Source organism: Fukomys damarensis, unplaced genomic scaffold, assembly GCF_012274545.1.
Source record: "Fukomys damarensis isolate Sample0158 unplaced genomic scaffold, DMR_v1.0_HiC HiC_scaffold_39, whole genome shotgun sequence".
In the NCBI taxonomy this organism is placed as follows: Eukaryota; Metazoa; Chordata; class Mammalia; order Rodentia; family Bathyergidae; genus Fukomys; species Fukomys damarensis.
The window spans coordinates 115,418,502-115,442,604 of NW_022900951.1; the positions used below are offsets into that span (position 1 = coordinate 115,418,502).

Genomic DNA, 24,103 nt, shown 5'->3' on the forward strand with positions numbered 1-24,103 from the left:
TTATCAGATCATAGTACAATGAAATTAGAGATCAATAGCAAAAGGAACCACAAGAACTTCATAAACACATGGAAATTAAACAACACATTCCTGAACAGCCAATGGATCACAGAGGAAATTAAAGAATAAGTTAGTTTATACAATTAAATAACAATGCCAACAAAACATACCGGAATTTATGGGACACAATGAAAGGAGTCTTGATAGGGAAATTCACAGGAGTGAATACTCATATTAGAAAAACAGAGTAAGCTCAATTACACAACCTTATACTGAACCTCAAGCTTCTAGAAAAAGAAGAGCAGGACAAACCCAAAGCTTGCACAAGGGAGGTAACTGTAAAGATCAGACCAGATATCAAGACAATGAAAACTAAGAGAACTATACAAAAACCAGCAATGAAACAAGTAGGTTATTCAAAAGAATAAACAAAATTGACAAACCCTTAGCCAGCCTTATCAAAAAAAGGAAAGAAAAGTCCCAAATCCGTGCAGTTAGGAATGAAAATGGTGAGAATTACAACGGACCCACCAGAAATCCAGATAATCTTTAATACCTACTTTGAGAACCTATATGCCAATAAGATGGAAAACACAGAAGAAATGGAGAGGTTTCTAGACACATATGAACTATCAAAGTTGAATAAGGACGTAAAAATTCTAAACTACCCAATATCAATCAATGAAGTTGAAAGCATAATTTAAAAGTTACCAGAAAAGCCTGGGTCCTGATGCCCTCACTACAAGACATGTAGAGAACTATTGCCACTATACTTTAAACTCTTCAATGAAATTGAAAGGGAAGCAATACTCCCAAATTAATTCCTGGAAGCAAGCATCACTGTGATCCAAAAAGAAGAGAAACACCCAACCAAAAAAAAGAACATAGGCCAATCTCTCTAATGAACATAGATGCAGAAATCCTCAGCAGGATACTGGCAAACAGAATGCAAAAGATCATCAAGATCATACACCCTGACCAAGTGGAATTCACCCCAGGGATGCAGGGATGGCTCAACATATGCAAATCAATAAATGTAATCCACTATATTGACAGAGTCGAGGACAAAAACCATATGATCATCTCAATAAATACAGAAAAAGTGTTTGACAAAATCCAATAGCCATCGTAATAAAAACCCTACAGACAATTGAAATAGATGGTCTTTATCTCAATCTGATAAAAGCCATCTATGAAAAACAACATTCAATAGCATACTAAAAGGTCAAAAACTGAAATCCTTCACACTAAAATCAGGAACAAGACAAGGATGTCCACAATCACTACTTCTGTTCAACATAGTTCTAGAAACATTAGCCACAGCAATTAGAGAAGAGAAAGAAATAAAAGCAAAAAAGACAGGAAAGGAAAAAGTTACTCACTATTTGCAGAAGACATGATACTCTGTATGGAAGACCCCAAGAACTCCACCAAAAGTCTTCCAGACTTAATAACCAAATTCAATAGAGTAGTTGGTCAACACATAAAAATCAATAGCCTTCCTATACATGAACAACAGACTCACTCTGAGAGGAACTGGAAAAACAACTCCTTTCACAATGGCATACAAAAAAATGAAATACCTAGGAATCACTCTCACAAAAGAAATCAAAGACCCCTGCTCTGTAAACAACAGCACTCTGAAAAAATAGATCAAATAGGATATCAGAAAATGGGAAGACATCCTTTGCTTCTGGGTAGGAAGAATCAATATAGTCAAAATGGCCATATTTCCAAAAATGCTACACAGATTTAATGCAATCCCAATTGAAATTCCAGCAGCATATGTCACAGATCTTGAAAACAATCCAAAAATTCATTTGGAACAAGAGACCTAGAATAGCAAAAGCAAATTCTAAGCAATAAAGACAAGGTAGGGGGTATGGCAATCCCCAACTTGAAACTATACTACAAAGCTACTGTGATAAAAACAGCATGGTACTGGCAAAGAAGCAGAAGGGAGGACCAATGGAACAGATTAGAAGATGCAGAAACAACTCCAGAAACACTCTGCCACCTCATCTTCAACAAAGGAGCCAAATACCCTCCCTGGAAGAAAGAGAGATTCTTTAATAAATGGTGATGGACAAATTGGGTTTCAACTTGCCAAAGATTAAAACTAGACCTGTACCTCTCACCATGCACAAAACTAACACTGAAATGGATTCAAGATCTAAATATCAAAACAAAAATACTGAACTTGCTGGAACAGAGACTATGCAGAACTCTTGAAGACTTTGGCATAGGAAAAGATTTTATGAACAAAACCTCAGCTCCACTTGAACTAGCACAAATAATTAACAAGTGGGATATCCTTATTAAAAAGCTTCTGGACTGCAAGAGAAACCACCAACAGAGCTAACAGACAACCCACAGTGTGGGGGAAAACATTTTTTCCTGCTGAACCTCAGACCAAGGTATATCTAGAATATATAAAGAACTTTTAAAAATCAGACCTCCCAAATTTAAAGACCCAATCCAAAAAGTAGGCATCTGAAATGAACAGACATTTCTTAGACAAAGAAGTAAAAGCATCAAATAAACATATGAAAAAAATGTTCAACATCACTGGTCATTAGAGAGATGCAAATGAAAACAATGCTGAGATTCCAAATCCCCCCAACCAAAGAATGGCTGCTATCATGAAATCAACCAATAACAACTGCTGGTGGGGTTGTGGGGAGAAAGGAACCCTTCTTTACTGTTGATGGGAGTGTAGACTGGTGCAACCACTGCGGAAATCAGTATGGAGATATTTCAAAAAAAACTAGGATTAGAGGTCCCATTTCTCCCAAGTATTCCTCTTCTGAGTATCTTCCCAAACAAATGAAAAGAATCATACCACAGCGATATACACTCACCCATGTTTTTAGTTACACAGTTTGTAATAGCTAAAACTTGGAAACAGCCAATTGCCCATCAACTGGAGACTGCATAAAGAAAATGTATTTTTTCAAAAATGGAGTACTACTCAGCCATAAAGAATGACAAACTAGAGACATTTATAGATGAATACATTGAGGCCATACTCTTGAGTGAAATAAATAGGACATACGTGTAAATACCAAATAGTTTCTCTGGTATGAGAAATTGAAAGTGTAAATAAGGATCCAGATATAATAGATAATGGGAAAAAGGAAGAAAAAGTCCAAAGGGGAAGTTGGAAGTGGGAGGGGTAGCGGAAAGGAAAGAATGGAAAAGAATAAATACAAGAAAAGGAGAAAACAGAAACAAAGTCTTTGTAAATAGGGAAGGGTGGGTGAAGGGAGGTCAAGGGAATGGGGAAAATTAAGAATCAAGATGCATCATGTAAAGGTACAAGATCCTAATGATGAATGTCATCATACTGTATACCTAAAATGTACCAATACCTTTAATGAATAAAAAAAAACATAATTATAAAAAGCCCCAATATTGTAATTTGGTAAATGTCTACAATGTTTAATGATCTAATTAGGGTAGTCATTATTTCTTTTTCCACAAATATTAACATTTCTGTGTTGAAATCTTCAACTTCTTCGAGTTATTTTGAAATGTATAATTAGTTACAATAGATTATAGTTTACCTGCTGTGCTATATGACATCAGAACTATTTCCCCTTCTCTAATGACACTTTGGTACCAATCATCCGACCTCTCTCTACCTGCTTGCCCCTCCCTGGCTTTCCTAGCCTTTAGGGGACTCTATTCTACTCTTTACTTCTATTTGTTCAAATTTTAGTTTCTGTTGATGAGTGAGAACACAGTCTTGGTCTTTCTGTGCTTGGTTTACATCACTTCACAGAACGCCCTCTAGCTTCATCCATTGTCACAAATGACAGGATTTTTCCTTTTTATGGCTGAATAATACTCCATTGTGTATATGTGACACATTTATCTACTTATCTGTTGAACTCCTATGTTGGTTCCGTATCATAGCTATTAACAGTGCTACAATAAACATAGGCATGCAGGTATCACTGATACAATCATTTCAGTTATTTTAAACATACAGTCAGGGGCCTGGGATTTAGCTCAGAGGCACTGTGCCTGCCTCGCAAGTGCAAGGTCCTGACTTTGAACCCTGATACCAGAAGGGGGATTTTTGGATCATATGGTCATCTTCAGTGTTGTGAAGAAATGTTGTATTATTTTCTACAATGGCTGTACTAATTTATAATTTATAATCAACAAAGTATAAGAATTCCCCTTTTTGTACATCTCTGACAGCATTTGTTGCTTTTTAATCTTTTAGATGATAGCCATTTTACCTGGGATGAGATTATATCTTATTGTGGCTTTGACTTGCATTTCCCTGATGATTAGTGATGTTGGCCTTTTTTTCATATATGTTATCCATTTGTGCATCTTCTTTAAGAAATGGCTACTGAGATCATTTTCCCATTTTTAACTGCACTGGGTTTTTTTTTGTCATCGAGATTTTTCAATATTCTGGATATTAATCCCTTGTTGGATGAACAGCTTGCAAACATTTCCACCCCCTCTGTGGATCATCTCTTCTATTTGTTCACTGTTTCTTTTGCCATGAAATTTTTAGTTTGGTATAATCTCATTTGTCTGATTGTTTTTCTTTTTCTTGCCTGTGCTTTTTGAGATTATACCCCCCAAAAATCTTTGCTTGTATCAATGTCTTAAGTGTTTCCCCCATGTTTTCTTCAAGACTAGGAGTATAGGATCATCAGCCTTTAGAGGGAAATTAAAGCAAAGTATATCACAAGTGTTTCAAACATGCTCATATTTTAGGCATGCTGTGATACTAGCAATTGAACAAAGATATAAAACAAAAATTAACAAGCTATTTTGAGGGCAAGTTGTTTATGAGGACATTCTCTTCTTCCTGCAACAATTGTGTTGTGGACTTGAAAGTAAAAAGCAAAGTCTATTAAAAACAGAGAAAATATATTTCACTTAAGTGGAAAACCTAAACTCCTGGAGAAGTAATACTCACAAATAGGGGTCATAAAATTCAATTTGAGATGGTGACAGAAACCACACACTATTAAGTGGCATTGAGAACTATAGCAAGGGAAAGAGAACTGAAGGAGATAGTCACAAGTAAGTAAATGAAAAGAGCACAAAATTAAATCAATAAATTAAACAATAATTATAAACAGGCTCATAATAGAATGGTTGTCTATACACAATTCTCCCATGCAGCCATGTCTTTAACTTTCCCCTGCTTTTGAGAAGCCAGATTCCCCTATTATTCTAAACATTGTTCCAAATGAGACGAGTTATCTTCCTACATGAACCTTCCAAAACACAATAATTAGCTGTGATGAGGAGTTTTAGTATACAAATTTGAAGTAAGCAGGATATAATCCAGCCCAGGATTTTTCAATCTAGTGTTGAGGAAAGAAAAATTTGAGGCTGCAGAGCTACTGGTAGCCTGACCTCTGCTGCTGGAGAAAGATTATTTCAAGTCAACAGGTACACAAACATGGAAGGAAGATGACAAGAGAGTTAGAAAGATAATGTATATCCCACCCTCAAATACGTATACAATGAGTATTTTATTTTAATGTTAGCCATGATACAGATTTCTCACAGTTATTTCAAGAATTAAAAGAAATAATGAATATAAAAGTACTTTGTCAACTCTAAAAACATTAAGGAGGTAGTTTTTAAACAATTATCATAGATTCTTAGATCTAAAAAGAAGAAAAAGTTTGGGTAGAAGACTAGAAATGCTGACAATGGTTTATTTAGTAGGAGAAGTTGACAGGGACTTGTGGGGACTCCGAGCCAATTTTTAAAGTGAGATCACTGATTCGGCTTCTAGATCATTTACTTTCAGTGAATTGGCGAGGTAAATCCTGGGTAAATTACCAGTATACTTATCATACTTACCTATCTTGAAGGCACCACACTGTTGCCAGTATTTAAAGCACAATTTATTTTATTCTTTCAGGGATTCCAGGTTTCATTATCTTTTTCTCTCTGAGTTTCCTAAATTTCATACTGTCCGGTACTGCCCTTTAGGAATGCTCTAGAAGCAAGGCTGTAGGGGTGACCAGCTTCAAGACCAGGATACTTATCTACCTTCAAAATTAGGAGGGGGGGATGAGAAGAAGCTATGGGAACAGAGAGGGCCATAGGATAATTCTGTGCCTGTGGCGAGTCCCTGGTCTCTACACTGCCACTCTCGGGACAGCAAGGTTGTCCCTACATCCAGGTCCATGGACAGCTGATCACATAGGTGGGACCAATGTAGGAAAACAAAATCACTGTCCATTAGGAGCAGACAGTCAAGAAGTGATGTTAGACCAGGGTTGGGAGTGTTTAGCTGCTTATATGGTGAATTTATGGTAAATTCAGGGATTTTATGGTGAATATTTACAAAATCAGTCATTACTCTATTTGATAAAGTGGCTTGTTTTAAATATCGACGATGATATAAATTGCTTCTAAAGATACTTCTGCATTCTAATCAGATCACTCTATAAAATCTTGTTATCAAAATGTTTAGTGATTTATTCATCACAATAAGCCCACTGAAGCCTGTATTATTTTTACATATACTATCAGAGGATGAAAACTTCATTTCTTGCCTATATAATTACTTTTAAAATGTTCTTCATTATAAAAAATTTTAGAATTACCATTGTAGCTATTCTGCTAACCTAATAGCTACTCTCAAATTTAGTAGCCATTTGGGGGCAATAACCAAGCAGCTACTAAGCAACTTGGTGGCACTTGAACAATCCACTTGATTTGTCAGTTGTTTTAGAAAACCAAATTATACTGTTCAGATCTGGTATAATGTACCTATCTTTCATGCCCACAAGTGAATCTGATGTACTTGGTCTTTCAATCCCAAACCTTAACAGGTGCTTATCAAACTGTCATACTAAAAGTGAATCTATAACCTGACATTAATTACTGCTTTTCATCACATTATTTTATGAAAAATATATTCAGGTTACAGGAGATACATATCTGACTTCTCGAAGACTTAAGGTAGGGAAAGGAGTTTGCATAGTAGTACTCAGTTAAGGGTGTTAATATTTGTTATAGGTTTATTCTGAGAATTATGCTCACAAAATTATCACAACACTATGAAGTATTACATGCAATAGGTTTTATTTTGTTCTCATTTCACAGTTGGAGAAACTGAGTATTGTAAACAGAGTAATAATTCCCCATGATGCCCAAACTTATATGTTACTTTACATGGTAAAAGGAACTTTATAAATGTGATTGAGAATCTTGAAACGAGACCATCCTTCGAGACCAATGCAACCACAATGATCTTTATTTACAAAAGATACAAGTCTGAGGTACAGCTCAATGGTACAAGTGCTTGCCTGACATAGAAAAGGTCTTGGGTTGAATCCCCAGCATCACAAACAGAAGAAAGCAGGAGAGACAGAGGCAATATGATAACAGAATCAGGGGTCAGAGTGATTGAGGGATAGTATCCAGAAGCTGAAAAACATCAAAGCAAAAAAGACTGTCCTCCAGAGCATGCAGAAGGAGCAAAGCCCAGCTGACTTTTATTTTGTTTGAGATAGGGTTTCCTACTGTGTTACCCAAGGTACTAACTCTATGATCCTCCTGCCTGTGCCTCCTGAATAACAGGGATCACAGGCATGTGCTAGCATGTCCACCTGGCTTCTTGTTTGTTTGGTTGCTTGGTTGGGTTTTGTGACAGTATCTTGCTATGTTGCTCAGGTTGGCCTTGGACTCACTATGTAGCTCAGGCCAGCCTTGAACTCACAGTGATCGCCCTGCTTCAGCCTCCCAAGTGCTGCTAGCGTACTCAGCTGACTTCTTGATTTTAACCCTATGAGACTAATCTTGGCCTTTTGACCTTTAGCACCATCACAATAAATTTGTATTCTTTTAATCTACTAAGTCCAGTAAAGTTTGTGGGATTCTAATATAGCAACGACAGAAAAACAGTACACAAGTTTTGTGAGGTTGAGTAATTTTTGAAGATTTTCTACCTTACAAGAGCCGGAATGAAAGCCCAGGTTCACCTGACTGCAAAATCAGGCTCTTCATCAACAGAAAGAATTTGGAGAAGCACAGTGGGATGATGCAACGATCAGGTTCAAGGTTAAAATTCTAGGCTGCAACCTAGAGCAAAGGCAACAACCCTCAATACTTATGCTGTTAGGTAGACGGTATAAAGCAGGCAGATGTTAACTAAGCACAGCCTAACTGAGGTGGCAATAACGAGGGACACTGCTGCTGTTTGGTGAGGAGCCCCAAGAAGTGGTGAGCACTGTAGTGACCACAGAGCAAAGGAAAAAGGGAGCATTCGCTACTCAGCTCCAGCTACATGTTGGCAAGTGGGAAAGTGGGTCTGCCACTGCCCTGGAGTGGTTTCTCAAAAGAGACCACAAACCCAGATTTCTATGTGAAACCCATATTTTTAAAGAGTAGGGAACAAATTAAAAGCCTGTTAAAACAGCGTATAGTAGAAATAAACATATCCGTGGGCTGTCAGCTCTCAAATTCTGAATGAAAAGGCTTCACACGTCTGAACTAGAACATATCTCAATCTGAATAATAGATTTATTTCCCTTTCTGAGTGTCCACATCATATGAGGAACTGGACAGGACAGAGAATTCTTAAAAAGTGTTTAGCTTGGCAAGCCATGCGGATTTAAGATTGGTTTGCACATATGTGTGAGGGCATACATGTACTTATACGGAGAAAGTGGGTCTGCTCCATCTACAGATGTTTGTGTCAGTAAAAATTTCAGGATAATCCATTCAAAAGCTAGCATTTCAGTGAAAATCCAACAGCTTATGATTTCAGAACCATGCATCAGCAGAGCAAATATAGTCCAAGATCACTGAGCTTTCCTGTTTTGGTTTGAGAACACTACATTTCTAAATATTTTGGTATGCCGCTTTAAGAATCTCTAATCTGTAGGTTATATAAACATGAAGAAGCACAATTTCTATTTCCCCCATTACCAAACTCCAGATTTTAAAAACAGAAATCATTTTTTGAGCTCTTATCAAAAAAGCAGAGATGTGGTCAAGGGTCAGTCTTGTTTTATTTTGTTAGGTCTTTTTTCTTTCTTTCTTTCAGAAAAGACTTTGCATGAAAAAGGAAACAGGCATGAGGGGGGCTTGCAACATGTGACTACTTAAAGGCATGTCTCTAAAATGGAATACGCTGCCCATCATCACAGGGCCCAGAGCCTTGAGTCCAATCCCTGCACAGGCCCCAGGCCAGCCCTCTGCAGTAGCTCTTACTGGCTCTTCAAGGAAGCAGGAAAAAAACAAGCTTCCTATCATCTTTTGCTTCTGGAGAACAAATATCTGCTTCTTACCCACTCAGTGTCCAGGTGCATGGTCTCTCAGCAGCCACAACAGTAATGATAACTGCAACAGGCATAAACCTGATGCTCTGTTACACTATGAAAGTCCAGAAAGCAACCTCACTGATTACGCCTTTGTGTAAGAATCTCTCCATAGGTTTCAGTCATTCTAGTTATTTCATTTAAAATGCTTGAAGAGACTTATGAAACATAAAATTTAGTTTACTTACTATAAAAGCAATTTTTATCCCTATAGCTTTTCTTTTTTCAACCTCTAGGGCAAAGAAAGGCAACAACAACAATAGGTACCACTGCCTGAAAGCCACTCCACGCATGCCAGGCTTGTCATACACGGGCAGTAAGGTCAGGATCACTCCGTTTTCACAGATGAGCAAACCAAAGTACAGTCCATAGGCAGGGGCACCAAGGTCTATCTGGATTTTGAGGGCAGGCTCTTTGCAGACACTTAGCACTTCATGCGCTGAATGCACAACCAGATTTACTGTTTGCCATTTAGAAATGACTTGACCTTGACGTTATAAAATGGGCCCAATAAGAATGTTCCACGCAAGGGAAGGGAAACAATTTGGCATTGTGGAACCGAATGAATAGAAACTATTACAATTTCCTATCATGGCAGAGTATAACACTGAGATATTAATAAAGGATTGACCTTGATAAGGTCTGAACTATCTCTTCAGAACATGTTGGGGCTGTAGAGAACAGTTTGCAACAGCATGAACCACTTCCGCACTCTTCCCCCACATCCCTATCTTCAAGGTACAGAAAATACAAGTTACTTTACATGTTGCCAACCAACTTGCCAAGTGAACACAGAGCATGTGACAGTCCCGAGCAATACTCCTTCCTCGAGAGTTGTCATTTTTGTTGCTTATCTTTTTCTTCTAATCTCTTCCTCTCACTTACCTACAATCACTATCATTTCCACCCAGCAACCAGTTCAATCCTCCCCAGAGACTTTAAGTTCCACCGGAAAATCTTTTTAGAACTATTCTAGCCTCCGGGATCAGCCTAACTCCAGAGATCCTTCAAGCCAGAACCTTCCTGTCACTGGCTGGGGTTCAAATTGTCCACCTGTGTTCAAGTAAGGTCTATCCATGTAAGCAAAACAAATGGGACTGCCACCATAGTTCTGGGCTTTGGAAATAATGTAACGTATTTCATTTCAACGCCTCTCTTCCTAGGGACCACTTAAAGTAATTGATTTATGTGGAAAAAAAACAGAAAAGGTAAAAGAAATAGATGCTTTTATTTAAGGTCCAAACAAATGTCATCACCTCCTATATAAGGCCTCTCCCTCCAGCTGGGAGTTCTTTTGAAACATTTATTTAAGAGCATATCCCACCTCCGCTACTTTAGCACAGCTGCTATTCCATAATTACCACTGCAACCTGTGTTACAGGTAGCATAGTGCTAGATAAATCTATTCAATGAGTACCTGTGTATTTATTTGTGTGGATATTAATGTGTATATATGAAACTAACTTTGGCACAGGCCCTGAGAAATCATCTATGTATATAAATGGATTAAGAACTTGCTAAAAGTTCATGTCAGTTACCTCTGATAACAAAAGTTCTAAGATCAGTTCTATACAATACTGAAAAACATACACAGGCATTTCTTATGCAACATCGATGTTTTGTTAAGTGTCTAAAATAATCACAATACAGAATCATGTTTACAGCTCATATATAATTTTGTCCAAATAAAGAGTTGCATCCTAACTATAATTTAAAGGCTTTTGTGCTGTTTTATCAGAAAATAAATCATGTACTCACCCATTGATGTTCCCTGTCATTCAACAACAATAAAATTCTTACTTTCCTCATGTTACTTTCTCTTTAAAATGTCACCTTTTGCTATGGCTAATTTTAAGCTAACTTTTCAGTGTATGATGTCTCAGTCTTTTTGTAATGAGCAAGTTTTTATTAAACTATAACATCACTAGCATGTTAAATTTTAAAAGAAAAAGAGTGGGATTTGAAGCCTTGTTGATAAGTTCGTTGTTAAATTAGCTAGTGTTATTTCAACATTTCCCAAGAAAGATTTAAAGATCATGTCAAAAAAATCTCTAACCTGGGGCTGGGGATTTTGCTCAGTGGTTCTGCTGCCTGCCTTGCAAGCGTAAGGTCCCGAGTTCGATCCCTGATACCAAAATTTAAAAAAATCTCTAACCTGAGATAAGTCAGTATATGAATGAATTAATGAGTGGAATATTTTGGTAGAAGAGTGTTTAAAATGTATCTGAGAAGAGAGATTTTCAAATTCTAGCCTATACTGAAAAGTGAGTCTCTTTCCTTGCCCTTAAAAGAAAAAAGTTGTCAACAGGATAGAATTTTGCATCTTTAAAGTTTATGTTTGATCAAGAATTGAACCCATAAAGATGTCAAATCAGCAGACTTTAAAATTTTTTACTTGTACAGTAACACCCAGAGAGAGCTGCCTTCATAAGTGCAGATGAAATCACCTCCAGCCTTGTCCATGATACCATACTATACTTGACTATGAGAAAAGGAAGGGTAAATTCTTTGGTTCGCTATTACTTTAACTCATAATTTAAAGCTATGCTACCAAATGATTCAAAATTGCTAATATATTCTAAGCAAATGGCATGATGATTAACCACGCTCGTTCATAAACTGGATGACATTTAGATTTTGAAATGATACTCTCCCTGCTCCACTTCCTTAAATTGCCCTATGGCCAGTATCACAGAAGCACATCAATGCAATCCATGCAAATACAAGACTCCATCCTCTGTCTGTCCTTAAAAACCCCAGTCAGCAGTTTGCGCCACAGCGCTCTGCCGCAGCATCCCCGCAGCACTTGAACTTGGGAACAGGCTTTCCAGGACTGCAGGCAGAACCCTTACCGCATTCCTTCTGAACCTCATCTTGCCTCTCGGGGGATTTGCTTCTGCCATCTCGCCTATACACAATTACACTCTTCTTCTCCAACTGTCAATGCAACATTGATGAAATCTGAGCAGCTTCTTGGGTAGTATTTAAAAACGGCAGCTGCTTCCATTACCACCCCAGGCAACGCTGCAAAAAAAAATCCACTATCCCTGATTAGTCAGCTGACAGATCCTTCCCTGCTGCTCACTGTAATTCACAGCTGACACTTTCGGTCCCGCAATTACTTAGCCTGATTGAACCTGGTGGATGAGCTCGCGCTGGACTGCTCAAGAATATTGGGCATGTCCAGAGAGTGGAGGAAGGAAAAACCCACTCTCCTCCTCAGAGCCGTCTGGATGGGACTGGCTTTCTCTTCTGCGCAACTGGATTTTTAAGGTGGAATGCCAGGGATCTTTGTGAAGGTAGTATTAGCTGATCACTCTGATGCCTGTCCTACCTGCATCTGGAACTTCATTTCAATTCTGTATACCACTACTTTTAATTAAATTCTATTCTGAATTTAAGCATTTGAAATGTTAGAGTTTATGAAATTTTTTCCTGATAATAATCTAGAAAGCACGTGTACTTTCTAAGATGGGCAGGATCCACTCCCAAATCAGTTTTCCCTCAAAATAGCTTGAAGAGAGAAGTCTAAATATTCTCGCCAAAAAGAAATAATAAATGTTTAAGGTGATAGTTATGCTAATTACCCTGACTTGATCATTACACAACGCATATATAAATCAAAATATCGCATGTTATCCAGTTAGTATATACAATTATTAGGAGTCAAATCGAATTTGAAAATATGTCCTCTCATTAATTATGAAGTATAACCTAGCTGCTTTCACTTATTTTGGAATCCTAATTTAAGACCTTCAAATGGAATTGTATGATTATTTCACAGACACTCATTTAAAGAAATACACCACAGTTACCTGTCTACATGTGGTACCTTTCACCAGAAACCCTTTCCGAATACCAACTTTTGCTCTTGAAATTAACTTGTATTCATATTCACCTTTATTTCAGAGACCAACAGGTATCGATGGTTGATATATGATGAATGTGCTGTTGAGTATGTGTATAGAAATTACATCAAAAACAGACATATTTAAAATGTTCAAAAGACACAGCTAAAACAATCTATGGCTATTTACATGTCAAAAATAACCCCTACTCTTGACCAGCACCATCAATCCAGCAGAAAAGAAAAGGACCTTGAGCTCTGAGCTCTTTTACTGAGCACACAGTAGCTCAAGCTTCCCCACTGAGAGAAGTAGCAGCCTATGGAACACAGAAAGGAGTAATCCTGCCCAAGAAATGAGTCATTACCCCGATACTGACCTTTAATTGATAGGATGGAGACCTAATCTTACACCTCTCTCATGAGAAAAAGATCTCTGTCCCAAGTAACCTATTTGATTAATAGAAGTAAAACTTTACCAAAGGACTAGTGTCATGTGCCCATTAGTCAGGCAATGCAAATTAATTTAATCAAACTGGTCAGTGTCAGTGTTGGGCAAAGGTAAAAAAAAAGCTAGGCAATAAAACAATGCTTTCTTGCAATGAGTGCTACAATTACTATAGAAGTATCGATTATAGGCATAAACCAAAATGTATTAAACAAACCCAAAGACCAACCTAAAAAGTCACAACAAGGGAAATAGCTTTTATTTTATTTAGCCCCAGAGCTAAGGTTCAATAATCCATGAAAGATAGATTTATGCACTCCAAATAAAATGTACTTTTTGCTGAAAAACACTGAATTTAGTTATATACTCAAGGGCCATTTGGAAAATGATAGAAAATAGCAGGTAGAAAGGGTACCAATAAGCACTTATGAAATTCCAATTTTTGCTCTGGATCTGTTGGTTTCTTCAGTTTGACCTCTGATTTATCACATAACCATCCCAAAATGCATATATCAATTTAATCCCATCATGTATATGACAATTATATTAAAACCTGCCTACCGTAGTTAAGTAAGAAGTAAGGAGAATCAACATTACTTAATCAATACAAATGCTTTTGGAAAAGAAAAAAATATACAAAGGAAATTTTTCTATTTTATTTTAGTAACTTGTTTGGTTCTAGTAGTCTCTTTTCTCCACTGTTTATGATTACGCACCTCTTTTAAACAAATAAATAAGAATACCCACTTTGCTAACTTGCCCAAGAAAAGGAAATTCACGCTGGATATGAAAAACCATCTCATTCATTTTACCATGTGAGCGCTAGTATGGAGAGAGTGTCTCACTATGCTGATGGGGCTGATCTCGAACTCCTGGGCTCAAGTGATCTTCCTGCCACAGCCGCCAGAGTGCCCAAGATTATAAGTACATGCCACCACGTCCGGGTTTGAGTGCTAATAAATTTTTGTGTTCATTGACAAAATAATATAGCAAAAAAACAACAACAACATTGACTCAGAAGTCCAACAGCCTAGATTTTTGGCCTGCCTTTGAAATTAAATCAACTTCCTCCAGTGAGCAGTGAGCGGGCCTCCTGTGTCCATGAGGGGACAAATCAAGACTTTTCCATGGCAGGAGTAGGACACTCTGGTGTGCTACTGTACAGCAGGGTGACTATAAGTAACAATAGTGCACTGCCTAGTGTACTGTAGAGCCAAACAAAAGATTAATAGGATTTAGGGAGGTTTTCTTTAAATAAGAAGGGGTACAAGAGATGGAGGGATGGGGAGGGAAGGAAGGGAAAGGGATTTAAAGAAAACTGAAGAAAAACCTGGAAATAGGGGAGCGAGTAAGGGGAAGAGGATGAAAACAGAATAAATATGTGGTGCACACGTACAAACTTCCCACAATAAATGGAATAATGTACTGCAATATGTACCAATAAATACCAAAAGAAGAAAGGAAAAACCTAGAAGAAAATATTTTCAGTGTTTTCACTACAGATACATAATAAATCTGTGAGATCTGTTTACCCTGATTCATATATAAAATGTATACAAGTATCCAAACCACAAGACACCGCATAAGTAAGTACAATTTTGAGGGTTTTATATATCAGTTAAAAAACTGAACTTCCCACTGGATCACATATTGGTTACTTACCTGCTTTCAGAAAAAAAAGTTAATGAAACAAAAAAAATGTTATGTACAAAGAAAAATTTTTCAGGTGGTTGATGATGTTGGAATCTTAAACCTGACTCCCAGCAACTCTGGTCTGATAGAGGAAATGGGCCACACGGAACTTCCACAGACAACTGCACTTTTGTCAGCTCAGAAGGAGGCTGAGAGTTCCTCACTTCCCTCCTTTTGGATGGGAGGGCTTACTGGGGAATTGAACCCAGGGCCTGTCTACTGAACTATATCCCCAGAACTTTCTTTTATGTTTTTAAATTTTGATACAGAGTTTCACTAGGTCACTAAATTATCCAGGATAGGCTAGAGCTTCAGATTTTCCTGCCTCAGCCCCCCAGAGTGCTGGGATTACATGGGTGCACCACCATGACAGCATCGATGTGACTACATCCTGAAAGACTAATAATGTAAAAAACCATCTTGGCTGTGTCCAGGATTATATTTCCCATTTACTAGTACCTGGGATTGAACTCGGGTCCTTGTGCTTGCGAGGCAGCAGAACCACTGAGCTAAATCCCTGGCCCCTCTTTTTGCACTCTCTCTCTCTCTCTGTCTCTCTGTCTCTCTGTCTCTCTCTCTGTCTCTCTCTCTCTCTCTCTCTCTCTCGTCTCTGTCTCTCTGACTTGGGAAGCTAAAAAACGAGATTCCAGTGTGGGAGATACATTATTTCAAAGGTGACTCACTTTCCTACCTTTTCCTGGGAAAAGAACAAGTCTAGAAAGATATACACCAGCCAAAGTGATACAATACACTTATTTGTGGGTGTTTGGACTACTTACTATTGTTTTAAACTTTCTTCTTTACACTTTTCTGCATATAATAAGTATACAATATGGGTATTTCCATTTTTTAAATTCCCATAAAAACTTGCCTTTCTCTGAAAAGACACAGAACCATAAGGCTTTACTCATTCATAACCTGAACCACTACCTATTCAATCCTTCATATTCAGTTTGACATTAGGCGAATTGTTTGCCACAATCTACTCTAAAAAATCTTCTTCCTAGTTTCCCTCCTTCTTATCTCATGCATTTTTATCCCCATCGGTATACATATAATCCATGTCACAAAAGTATGAAGTTTAATGAAAAACAAAAATGAGTACATATGTACTCACTGAGATTTTTTGTAGAGAGATTTTGAGAGATGACCACGTATCCAATCTCCGATCCACAATAAGGGTGAACTGGGAGTTAGGCTCATTTTGCCTGTAGGATAAGAGAAAAATAATAATTTCCTGTTAGCAATAACCCAAATCTGCAATATTCATTTTTATTTTTTAATGTTTCTTTCACATTTGATGTTTAAAGACAGATTTGGAATTGGAAATCTATTAAAAGTGCTTAGACAACCAATCTAACTCTCTGTTCCTCTGCTCTCTCCTTAAAATTTTCTTTTTCAACACTACTGCCAATCTTTAAATAGGAAAAGCCTGATGTTATGAAGACAAGATCCTAAAATAGAGTGAGAATACTGAAACCTTGGGGATGGGCAAACCCAAAGACAGCCCTCTTTCATGACATCAGATTTAACTTTTCATGGCAATCTATCAAAAGCTAATAAGGGAAAAGAAAAGAAATGAGAAAATGAAAAAATGGAAATAAAGTAAATAGGGAAGGGAGGAGGGGGTGAAGGGAGGGCAGGGGTATGGGGAAAAATGAGAACCAAGATCTGTCATGTAAAGGTACAAGATCCCAATGATGAATGTAACTGTACTGTATACCTAAAATGTACCAATAAACTCAATGAGGAAAAAAAAAAGCTAATGAGTGGGCTGGGGATTTAGCTCAGTACTTCCAACACCTGCCTCACAAGCGTGAGGTCCCAAGTTTGATCCCCAATACCAAAAAAAAAAAAAAAAAAGCTAATGATCTATTCATACAGAAAAAAATACTGTTACATACAATTTTCTATCTCTAGTCTGTTCCTTGAGGAAAGTAAGTTTAATGGATAATCTTCAACAAGCATACTATAAATTTACTCTAGAATTTGATTTTTTGTCCATAAGGCTCGTCAAATGTTCCAAAACTAGATTTACATTTTTCTTATTCTTCGGGGCTAGTAATTGGAAAATGCTGCCTTTAAAAACTTTAACTTCAACATAAATAAAATCTCTAATACAGCTTTCTAAACTTTCTACTTTAAATGCATTCTACTTCCAAAAAATTCTAATTATCAATTTGTAGTAATAATAATAATAATAAGCCATTTTTCTGTTACAATGTTCAAATGGGCATTTAATATAAAGAAAATTGAAACTGCATAATGAAATACTATACCTTACAATAGATGTCAGATAAGTGAGCACTTTTGCAATGACTTCTTCTGGTATACATTTGAAGTTACAGTTTTCTGGAAATGTAATGATCCAGGCATTGTCCTTTCCCTGACCCCCTAAAACAGTAGAACAAAAGCAGCCAAATTAATTTATATGACAACATAAGGAAGAATAGTTTAGATTTAAAGACTGTTCGGAGCCAATGAAGCTTCTTTCAGGATGATGACCTCCACATAAAGCAAAACAGCACCAAGCTCCTAACACTTTAAACAGCGGCAGATTTCATGAAATGTGTATAATAAATGTGGCCGAAGAGATAGCTGATACCCCAAGTTGCACAACTAAATGAAACTTGGAAGTAACTATGAGCCTAAATTCTAAATGAGTGATTGACAGCTTGACAAGTAGAAAGCTGGATAAAAAGCAGCCTCATAAAGTCAAGGTGAGCATGAATAAATACATGGCATGATCCATAGGAAACAAGTAAGGATCTAATATGTTTGTGAAAGAAACAACAGAAAAAATAATAGCAGCAGTGGTATAGGGAACATAGAAAGATCACAAATTCTCTGTGCAATGAAATTCAATGTGTAACCTGCCTGGGGCTGATGTACAGGTGGAAGGGGGAATTAAGGCAGCCTCCAGGCCCCATCTCCCAACCTCCTGCCCCAGGAAGCTGCAGCAGTTGCATCCAGCAGTGCCTCAACTACGTAGGTGACTACAGCCAGCCCTGCGGAAGGGGAGATCCAGGGCTTGTAGGTGCCCCGAGCTCCTGTCCACAGAGCTCTAGAGCAGAGATGAGTGTTACTGGAATTCTTGGTAGCAAATAAATAATCCTGGGCTTTCGTTTGGCGGTAAACTGTCACCTGTCCATCCGCCTAGACCTGTAGTTCTACTCAGCCCAGAGGATGAGATACATTGAGGATGAAAGCCACCTAAGTGCAGAAATGAGCTTTATAAGTATTAAAGCAGCTGGCCTAATACCTGCACACAGAGGAGGCACTCAATAATATTAAGTGCCAAATGGAGTTTGAAAATTTATCTTAGGAAAAAGTTGCGGGGAGATTTTGAATTGAGCTCACTGATTGAAACTTTTGATAGATTTATTTCTTATTTGGCTGAATTTAAGTGACTTTGTAAAGATTTTTTTCTATTCAATGTGAAATAAGAATATGACAATTGTAAAGGAATTAAAGTGGAATGAGAAAAATATGCAACCCAAAAGAAAGCAGAAATGGAGAAAAATAAAAACAAATGACAGAAAGAGAAAACAAACTGCAACATGGTACAGTGGACCCTTAATTTACGAATTTAATTCATTCACAAGAGCTAGCTGTAACTCAAGTTGATCAGTTGAAGGCACAGGCTACCCTACACAGCCTTCAAAGTCTCTCTCCTACATACAGGCAGATCCCAGTGTCCTGAGAGAGACACTGGCCCAGGATTTCTCAATGAACCCCACACAGGAAAGGGTGTTGTAACGTTCCTTCCAGAACTCTACAGGGGTTAAATCTGTATCTGAAACCATCTGGAAGCACAAGCAACTTGCATTCTGGTTGCAACTCAAGATTTGGTTGTTAAGTTAAACCTAAAATTATGGTCAGATCCCCAAGTTGTTCATATGTAAGGGCCAGTCATAACTCGAGACCACTGGGGATTTCAATGTAATCATATATTTAATCATATAAAATGTAAATAATCTAGACATTACATTTTGAAGTCAGAGATCATTAAACTGGATTTGAAAAAGCAAGACCCAACCATATGCTGCCTACAAAAAACACACTTTAAATATACAAGTATAAATACACTAAAAGGAAAAGGATGGAAAAAGACCTACCATGCTAATACTGGTCAAAAAGAAGCTGTTTAAATCTAGACAAAGTAGATTTCTGAGCCAAGAATATGACTAGATAATAAGTTCACTGAGAGGACATAATGCTTAATGCTTGTGGATGAAATACCAGAGCTTCAAAATGCATGAAGAAAATACTGATAGAGCTGTTAGGAGAAATAGACAAGTCCATAATTTTACTCAGAAATTTCATCATCCATCTCTCAATAACTGATAGGACCTGAAGACAAAATTTTGTAAGGCTATTATCCACCTGAACAAATTATCAACCAACATCACCTGATACTCCAGCCAATAAAAACAGAATATATATTCTCTTCTAGTTCACATGGGAAAACATCAAATTAATCATTTGCCTTAGTCTTTATTAAGAAAAACTTTATTAAGAAAATCTCATTCCCAAATTATCTTTTGAATCAAACCAGGCAAAATCATTAAATCAAATGATGATTATTTTCAGCATATGAATATTTTAAAACTAGAGAGCTGGGTGAAGGTAACTGTTGAAAATGATAGTATCCACCCACGAGTTTGCAAAGAATTCAAAAAAGAAACTGTACTACTCTGAACCAAAAAATTTACTAAATCATTAAACAAAGAACCTCTAAAAACTAATTATATAAATAGTATATAGCTAATTATATATACTGTGTATATGACTAACTATACATTTGCCAAAAAAGCTAGCTGAGCACTATAGTTAAGGACAAAACTATGTATCAAAGGAAATGACGTATGATTCTTCTAAGGGTAAATTATCACAGACCAATCTACACACTATCACGAATTCAGAGTACCTATAAGTACTGTACTAGAAAACTTCTTCACAATTTATTTTTTGGGGGGGCACGGGAATCAATCAAACCCAGGACCTTACACTTGCAAGGCAGGCGACGGAACGACTGAACTAAATCCCTGGTCTAGATAGTAAACTTCTGAGAAGAGAACAAAAGAGATATTTATATTCTAAATTGGGAGGTTTTCATTATTTTTCTCCATGGCAATCCTTTCTTCCAAAGAAACCACAAGCAGAAGCGATTTAAAAACAAGTACAAAAAGCCCACAAGGAAAACTGTACAGAGCATCCAGAGCAGGGTGGGAAGCCCTAAGAATGTCTGTATTCAGAACACAGTTTAGAAAACACTAAGATCTAGGGGTGTAGCTCTGTGGTAAAGCTCTTGCTAGCATCCATGAGGCCTGGGGTGCCAACCCCAGCACTCCCTCCACCCAAAGATTATCATTATTCTCTGGTGTTCTGGATTGAGTGGGTGGGTGTGTTTTGTTTTGTTTTGATGGTGCTGCGAAGAAGGCTAGGACCTCATGCATGTTAGGCAAGTGCCCAGAAGACATTGACAAGCTTAAATAAAATTTCCAGATTTTAAAAATGAACATAAGATACCACTAAATTTACTAAGACAGAAGAGTAGTCCACATTTATACTCGAGGCATACATTCTAAGATCCCCAGGGGCCTGAAACCAGATAGGATCCAATCCAGTACAAGTGTGTTTCCCTATATTCCGTGCAGGGTTGCATATAGGAGCTCAGTTAATCTGTCCGTCCATGCTCTGCTACATGATCTGTTTTGGCAGTGTGGAAAGCGGAACCCAGGGCCACTACAGGCCAAGTGCTGGATCCCTGAGATACATCCCCAGGCTCTGCATCACTATTCTTGTGCTTTAGGGCCCCTACTAAGAAAAATAAGAGTTACTTGAATATAAGCATTGTAATACCACGTTGGTCAATGTGGTAACTAAGATGGCTGCTAAGTGACTAAAAGTCTGGTTATTTATACAGCATAGTTATGCTGCAGAAAAGGAGATTCACATCCTAGGCAGGACAGAGTACTCTAGAAGATCTCATCACCTTACTCCGAATGCCATAACATTAAAAACATGAATTGTTTATTTCTAGAATTTTCCATCTAATATTTTCAGACCACAGTTGATAATGGGTAATTGAAACTTCAGAAAGCAAAACCACGGGTAACGAAGTAATACATGTCATATATTTTTGTCTTTTTAAAAAAAAATCAATAGAGTCTCATTAATTAAATCACCACTGAGTCACACTAATAACTAATTATAATCATTTAAAAGTAGAGGCCAGACTGAAGTGTCCAATTAGGATTGCCTATAAAGTAAATGCTTGTTTAATAAAATGAGCACATAGATATCATTTTAGGGGAAATAGATATCTAAAGGGAATGTTAGTTTCTTGTATTCTCAACACACAAGAAGTGCTCAATTTACATAAAAGTGATGCAAATAATGGTAATTTTTTCTTTTCTCACTTTACTATGACCACGTTTAATGATATCCTTCAAATTATTCTAATATTTAAGAAGAATTTGTTTGTTTTTAAGTACAATTTTCCCAAGAATCTGAGCAGCAGCAAAAGGGGTATGGTGATTACCACAGTGATGCCTCTAAAAATAGAGAACGTTACTTAGTGGCATTATTCGTGATAAGGCAGAAGCAACAGCGGTACTGTATCAATGGAGGAATGAATAAACAAAATGCAGTACATACACACAATGGAATATCACTCAGGCTTAAAAGAAAAGAAATTCTGGCACATGCCACAAAACGGATAAAACTCGAGGACATTATGCTAGGTGGAATCAGCTGGTCATAAAATGACATATACTATATGATTCTACTTATATCAGGTCTCTAGAATCATCAAATTCACAGACACAGAAGGGAAAATAGTGGTTCCCAAGAGATAAAAGGAAGGAAATGGAATGGGGAGTTGCCGTTTAAGAGATTCAGAGTTTCAATTTTGCAAGATGAAAAGCATTCTGAAGTTATATAGTGGTAATGGCTGTACAAAAGTGTGAATATACTTACCCCTGTGGAACTGTACTCTTAAAAACAGTTGGAGTGCTTATGATTTTTATTAGTACATATTTTCAGTACATAATATTTATTATATATATTTACAGTAGTCAAAAATTATATAAAAGACACATATTTGAGAAAACTAAATTTCTTTATCATGTATAAGTGAAATCCTAAAAACAAAATTAAACACCTGCTGCTCAATTCAGGCGACTTGCTAACATTTGCAAAAAACCTTCGAGTAATCAGAGCTGGTGTGGAGGAGAGAAAAGAAACCACAACTGCTACCATCTTACCCAGCCCGCACCTATCTAGGAGATAGCCATATTCCTCTCTCATGGGTATCTGAAGACTTCTCTGAATGTTACATGTACAAGAGTGGTAAGGTTGGTCTTAATCACACATTTAAACATCTGTAAAACCTCTAAATAGTCTACAAATGTCCATTTGTTCAGCAACCAGGTATAAAATATATTAAAGTTTATTACAATGATGCTTCTTAAATTGGAAGGAGAGGGAGAGAGAGAGGACAAACTATATAATACATGGCAAACCAACTCTGCTGATCAATTCATCCATTTATCTGCACTAAATACCTGAGGAAGGTTGCTTACCAGACAAGAAGGCGATGTCCTGCATTAAGAAATGACTGATGTCCTTCACGTGGATGATCAGCTCTCTTTCTATGAAAAACAAGAAAGGGGAAGAAACAACACTTATGTTAAAGCACAGCTAGAAACATCCATGGTTTCTCCCGGTGGACAAAAGAACTCCGTACCGGGCTCCGGCAGATCTCTCTCCACACACACCTCTCAGCTACAGGGCAAGGAAATCTGCGTCTGAGAATAGCACTGGACACAAAGGACAAGTAACCAAGTTCTCGATATCTCTGGCCAGAATGCAAGCTATTCTCATGAGCCAGAAAGTCAAGGGCAAAGATGCCGAACTCCAGAGCATCCGGATTTATGTGAAGGATAGTCGGGTGGAGACATTGTAACACACTGTCTTGTACTTCTGATAATGCTGCTTTTCTTTCTACAGAACTGTAATACAATCAACAAGGAACTTGTAAGATCTTTTATTGTGCTGGGTCCTTAAAATACCCCCGAAGGAGGTTTATTAATTCCTTTTTACACGTCAGGAAGAGAGTCTGTGAAGAACTCAGTGTATGGGCTATCGTGTGGGCTTCTGAGGCACACAGGCCTGCGTTCAAATCCAGTTTACTGCATTTGCTAGCTGCACAAACATGGGCAAGTTATTTAGCTTCTCCAAGCCTCAGTTTCCTCATCTATATACTGGACATAACAATATCTACCTCACAAGATGCTATGCCAATGGAATGTAAAATAGCTGGCATAACAGCAGGTGCTCAGTGAAGAACAGCATGCCAACCCATTTCTTACCATTACATATGGAACAGTGTGTGGCCTTGTTCAATATGTTTTAGCCGTCTCAGGTCTTACGTGCTAACTTGAAATGTTCAAATCTACTGAACTCTATGGGGGCCAAAAATCAAACCTGCCTTTGCTCCATGAACAAGGATAACTTATTAAAAGAAAATAGGTCGCCAAACCATGCTATTTGGGATTGTTAGCTTTAACACCTGTGGTTCCACGTCTCTTCCTAATGCTATATTTTCCACCTACTCTCTGCCACAAAGAGCGTGCAAAGTCCTAGTCTCTAGTGGTGTCAGGTGGGGAGTGCATCACCGTTCCTAAGGCTCCTCAAATCATACCATATAGATACAGTTTTTCAAGATCAATCCTCTTCAAGGGAATTAAGCAAGTTCTCAGGGAGTCAGATTAGGCAGTAGAATACGGT

At 37.5% G+C, this 24,103-nt stretch overlaps 1 protein-coding gene across 15 annotated transcripts in view; it reads right to left on the reverse strand.

Annotated features, from left to right (window-relative positions):
- Mcf2 (MCF.2 cell line derived transforming sequence) overlaps positions 1–23,229 on the reverse strand; it is a 74,190-nt gene extending 50,961 nt beyond the window's left edge. For 13 of the 15 annotated variants that reach the window (XM_033760256.1, XM_033760259.1, XM_033760258.1 and 10 more), the window contains exons 1-3: positions 22,897–22,965; positions 17,587–17,701; positions 16,425–16,515 (exon numbers count right to left, since the gene is read on the reverse strand). In XM_033760256.1, the coding sequence (XP_033616147.1) occupies positions 16,425–16,515; positions 17,587–17,701; positions 22,897–22,921 (231 nt within the window). In that variant the 5' untranslated portion in view covers positions 22,922–22,965. Of the gene's footprint in view, positions 1–12,175; positions 12,553–16,424; positions 16,516–17,586; positions 17,702–22,896; positions 22,966–23,060 lie in introns of those variants that run through there. The other 2 variants (XM_010640512.2, XM_010640515.2) reach the window with 2 other exon arrangements.
- Between the last annotated feature and the right edge of the window lie 874 nt (positions 23,230–24,103).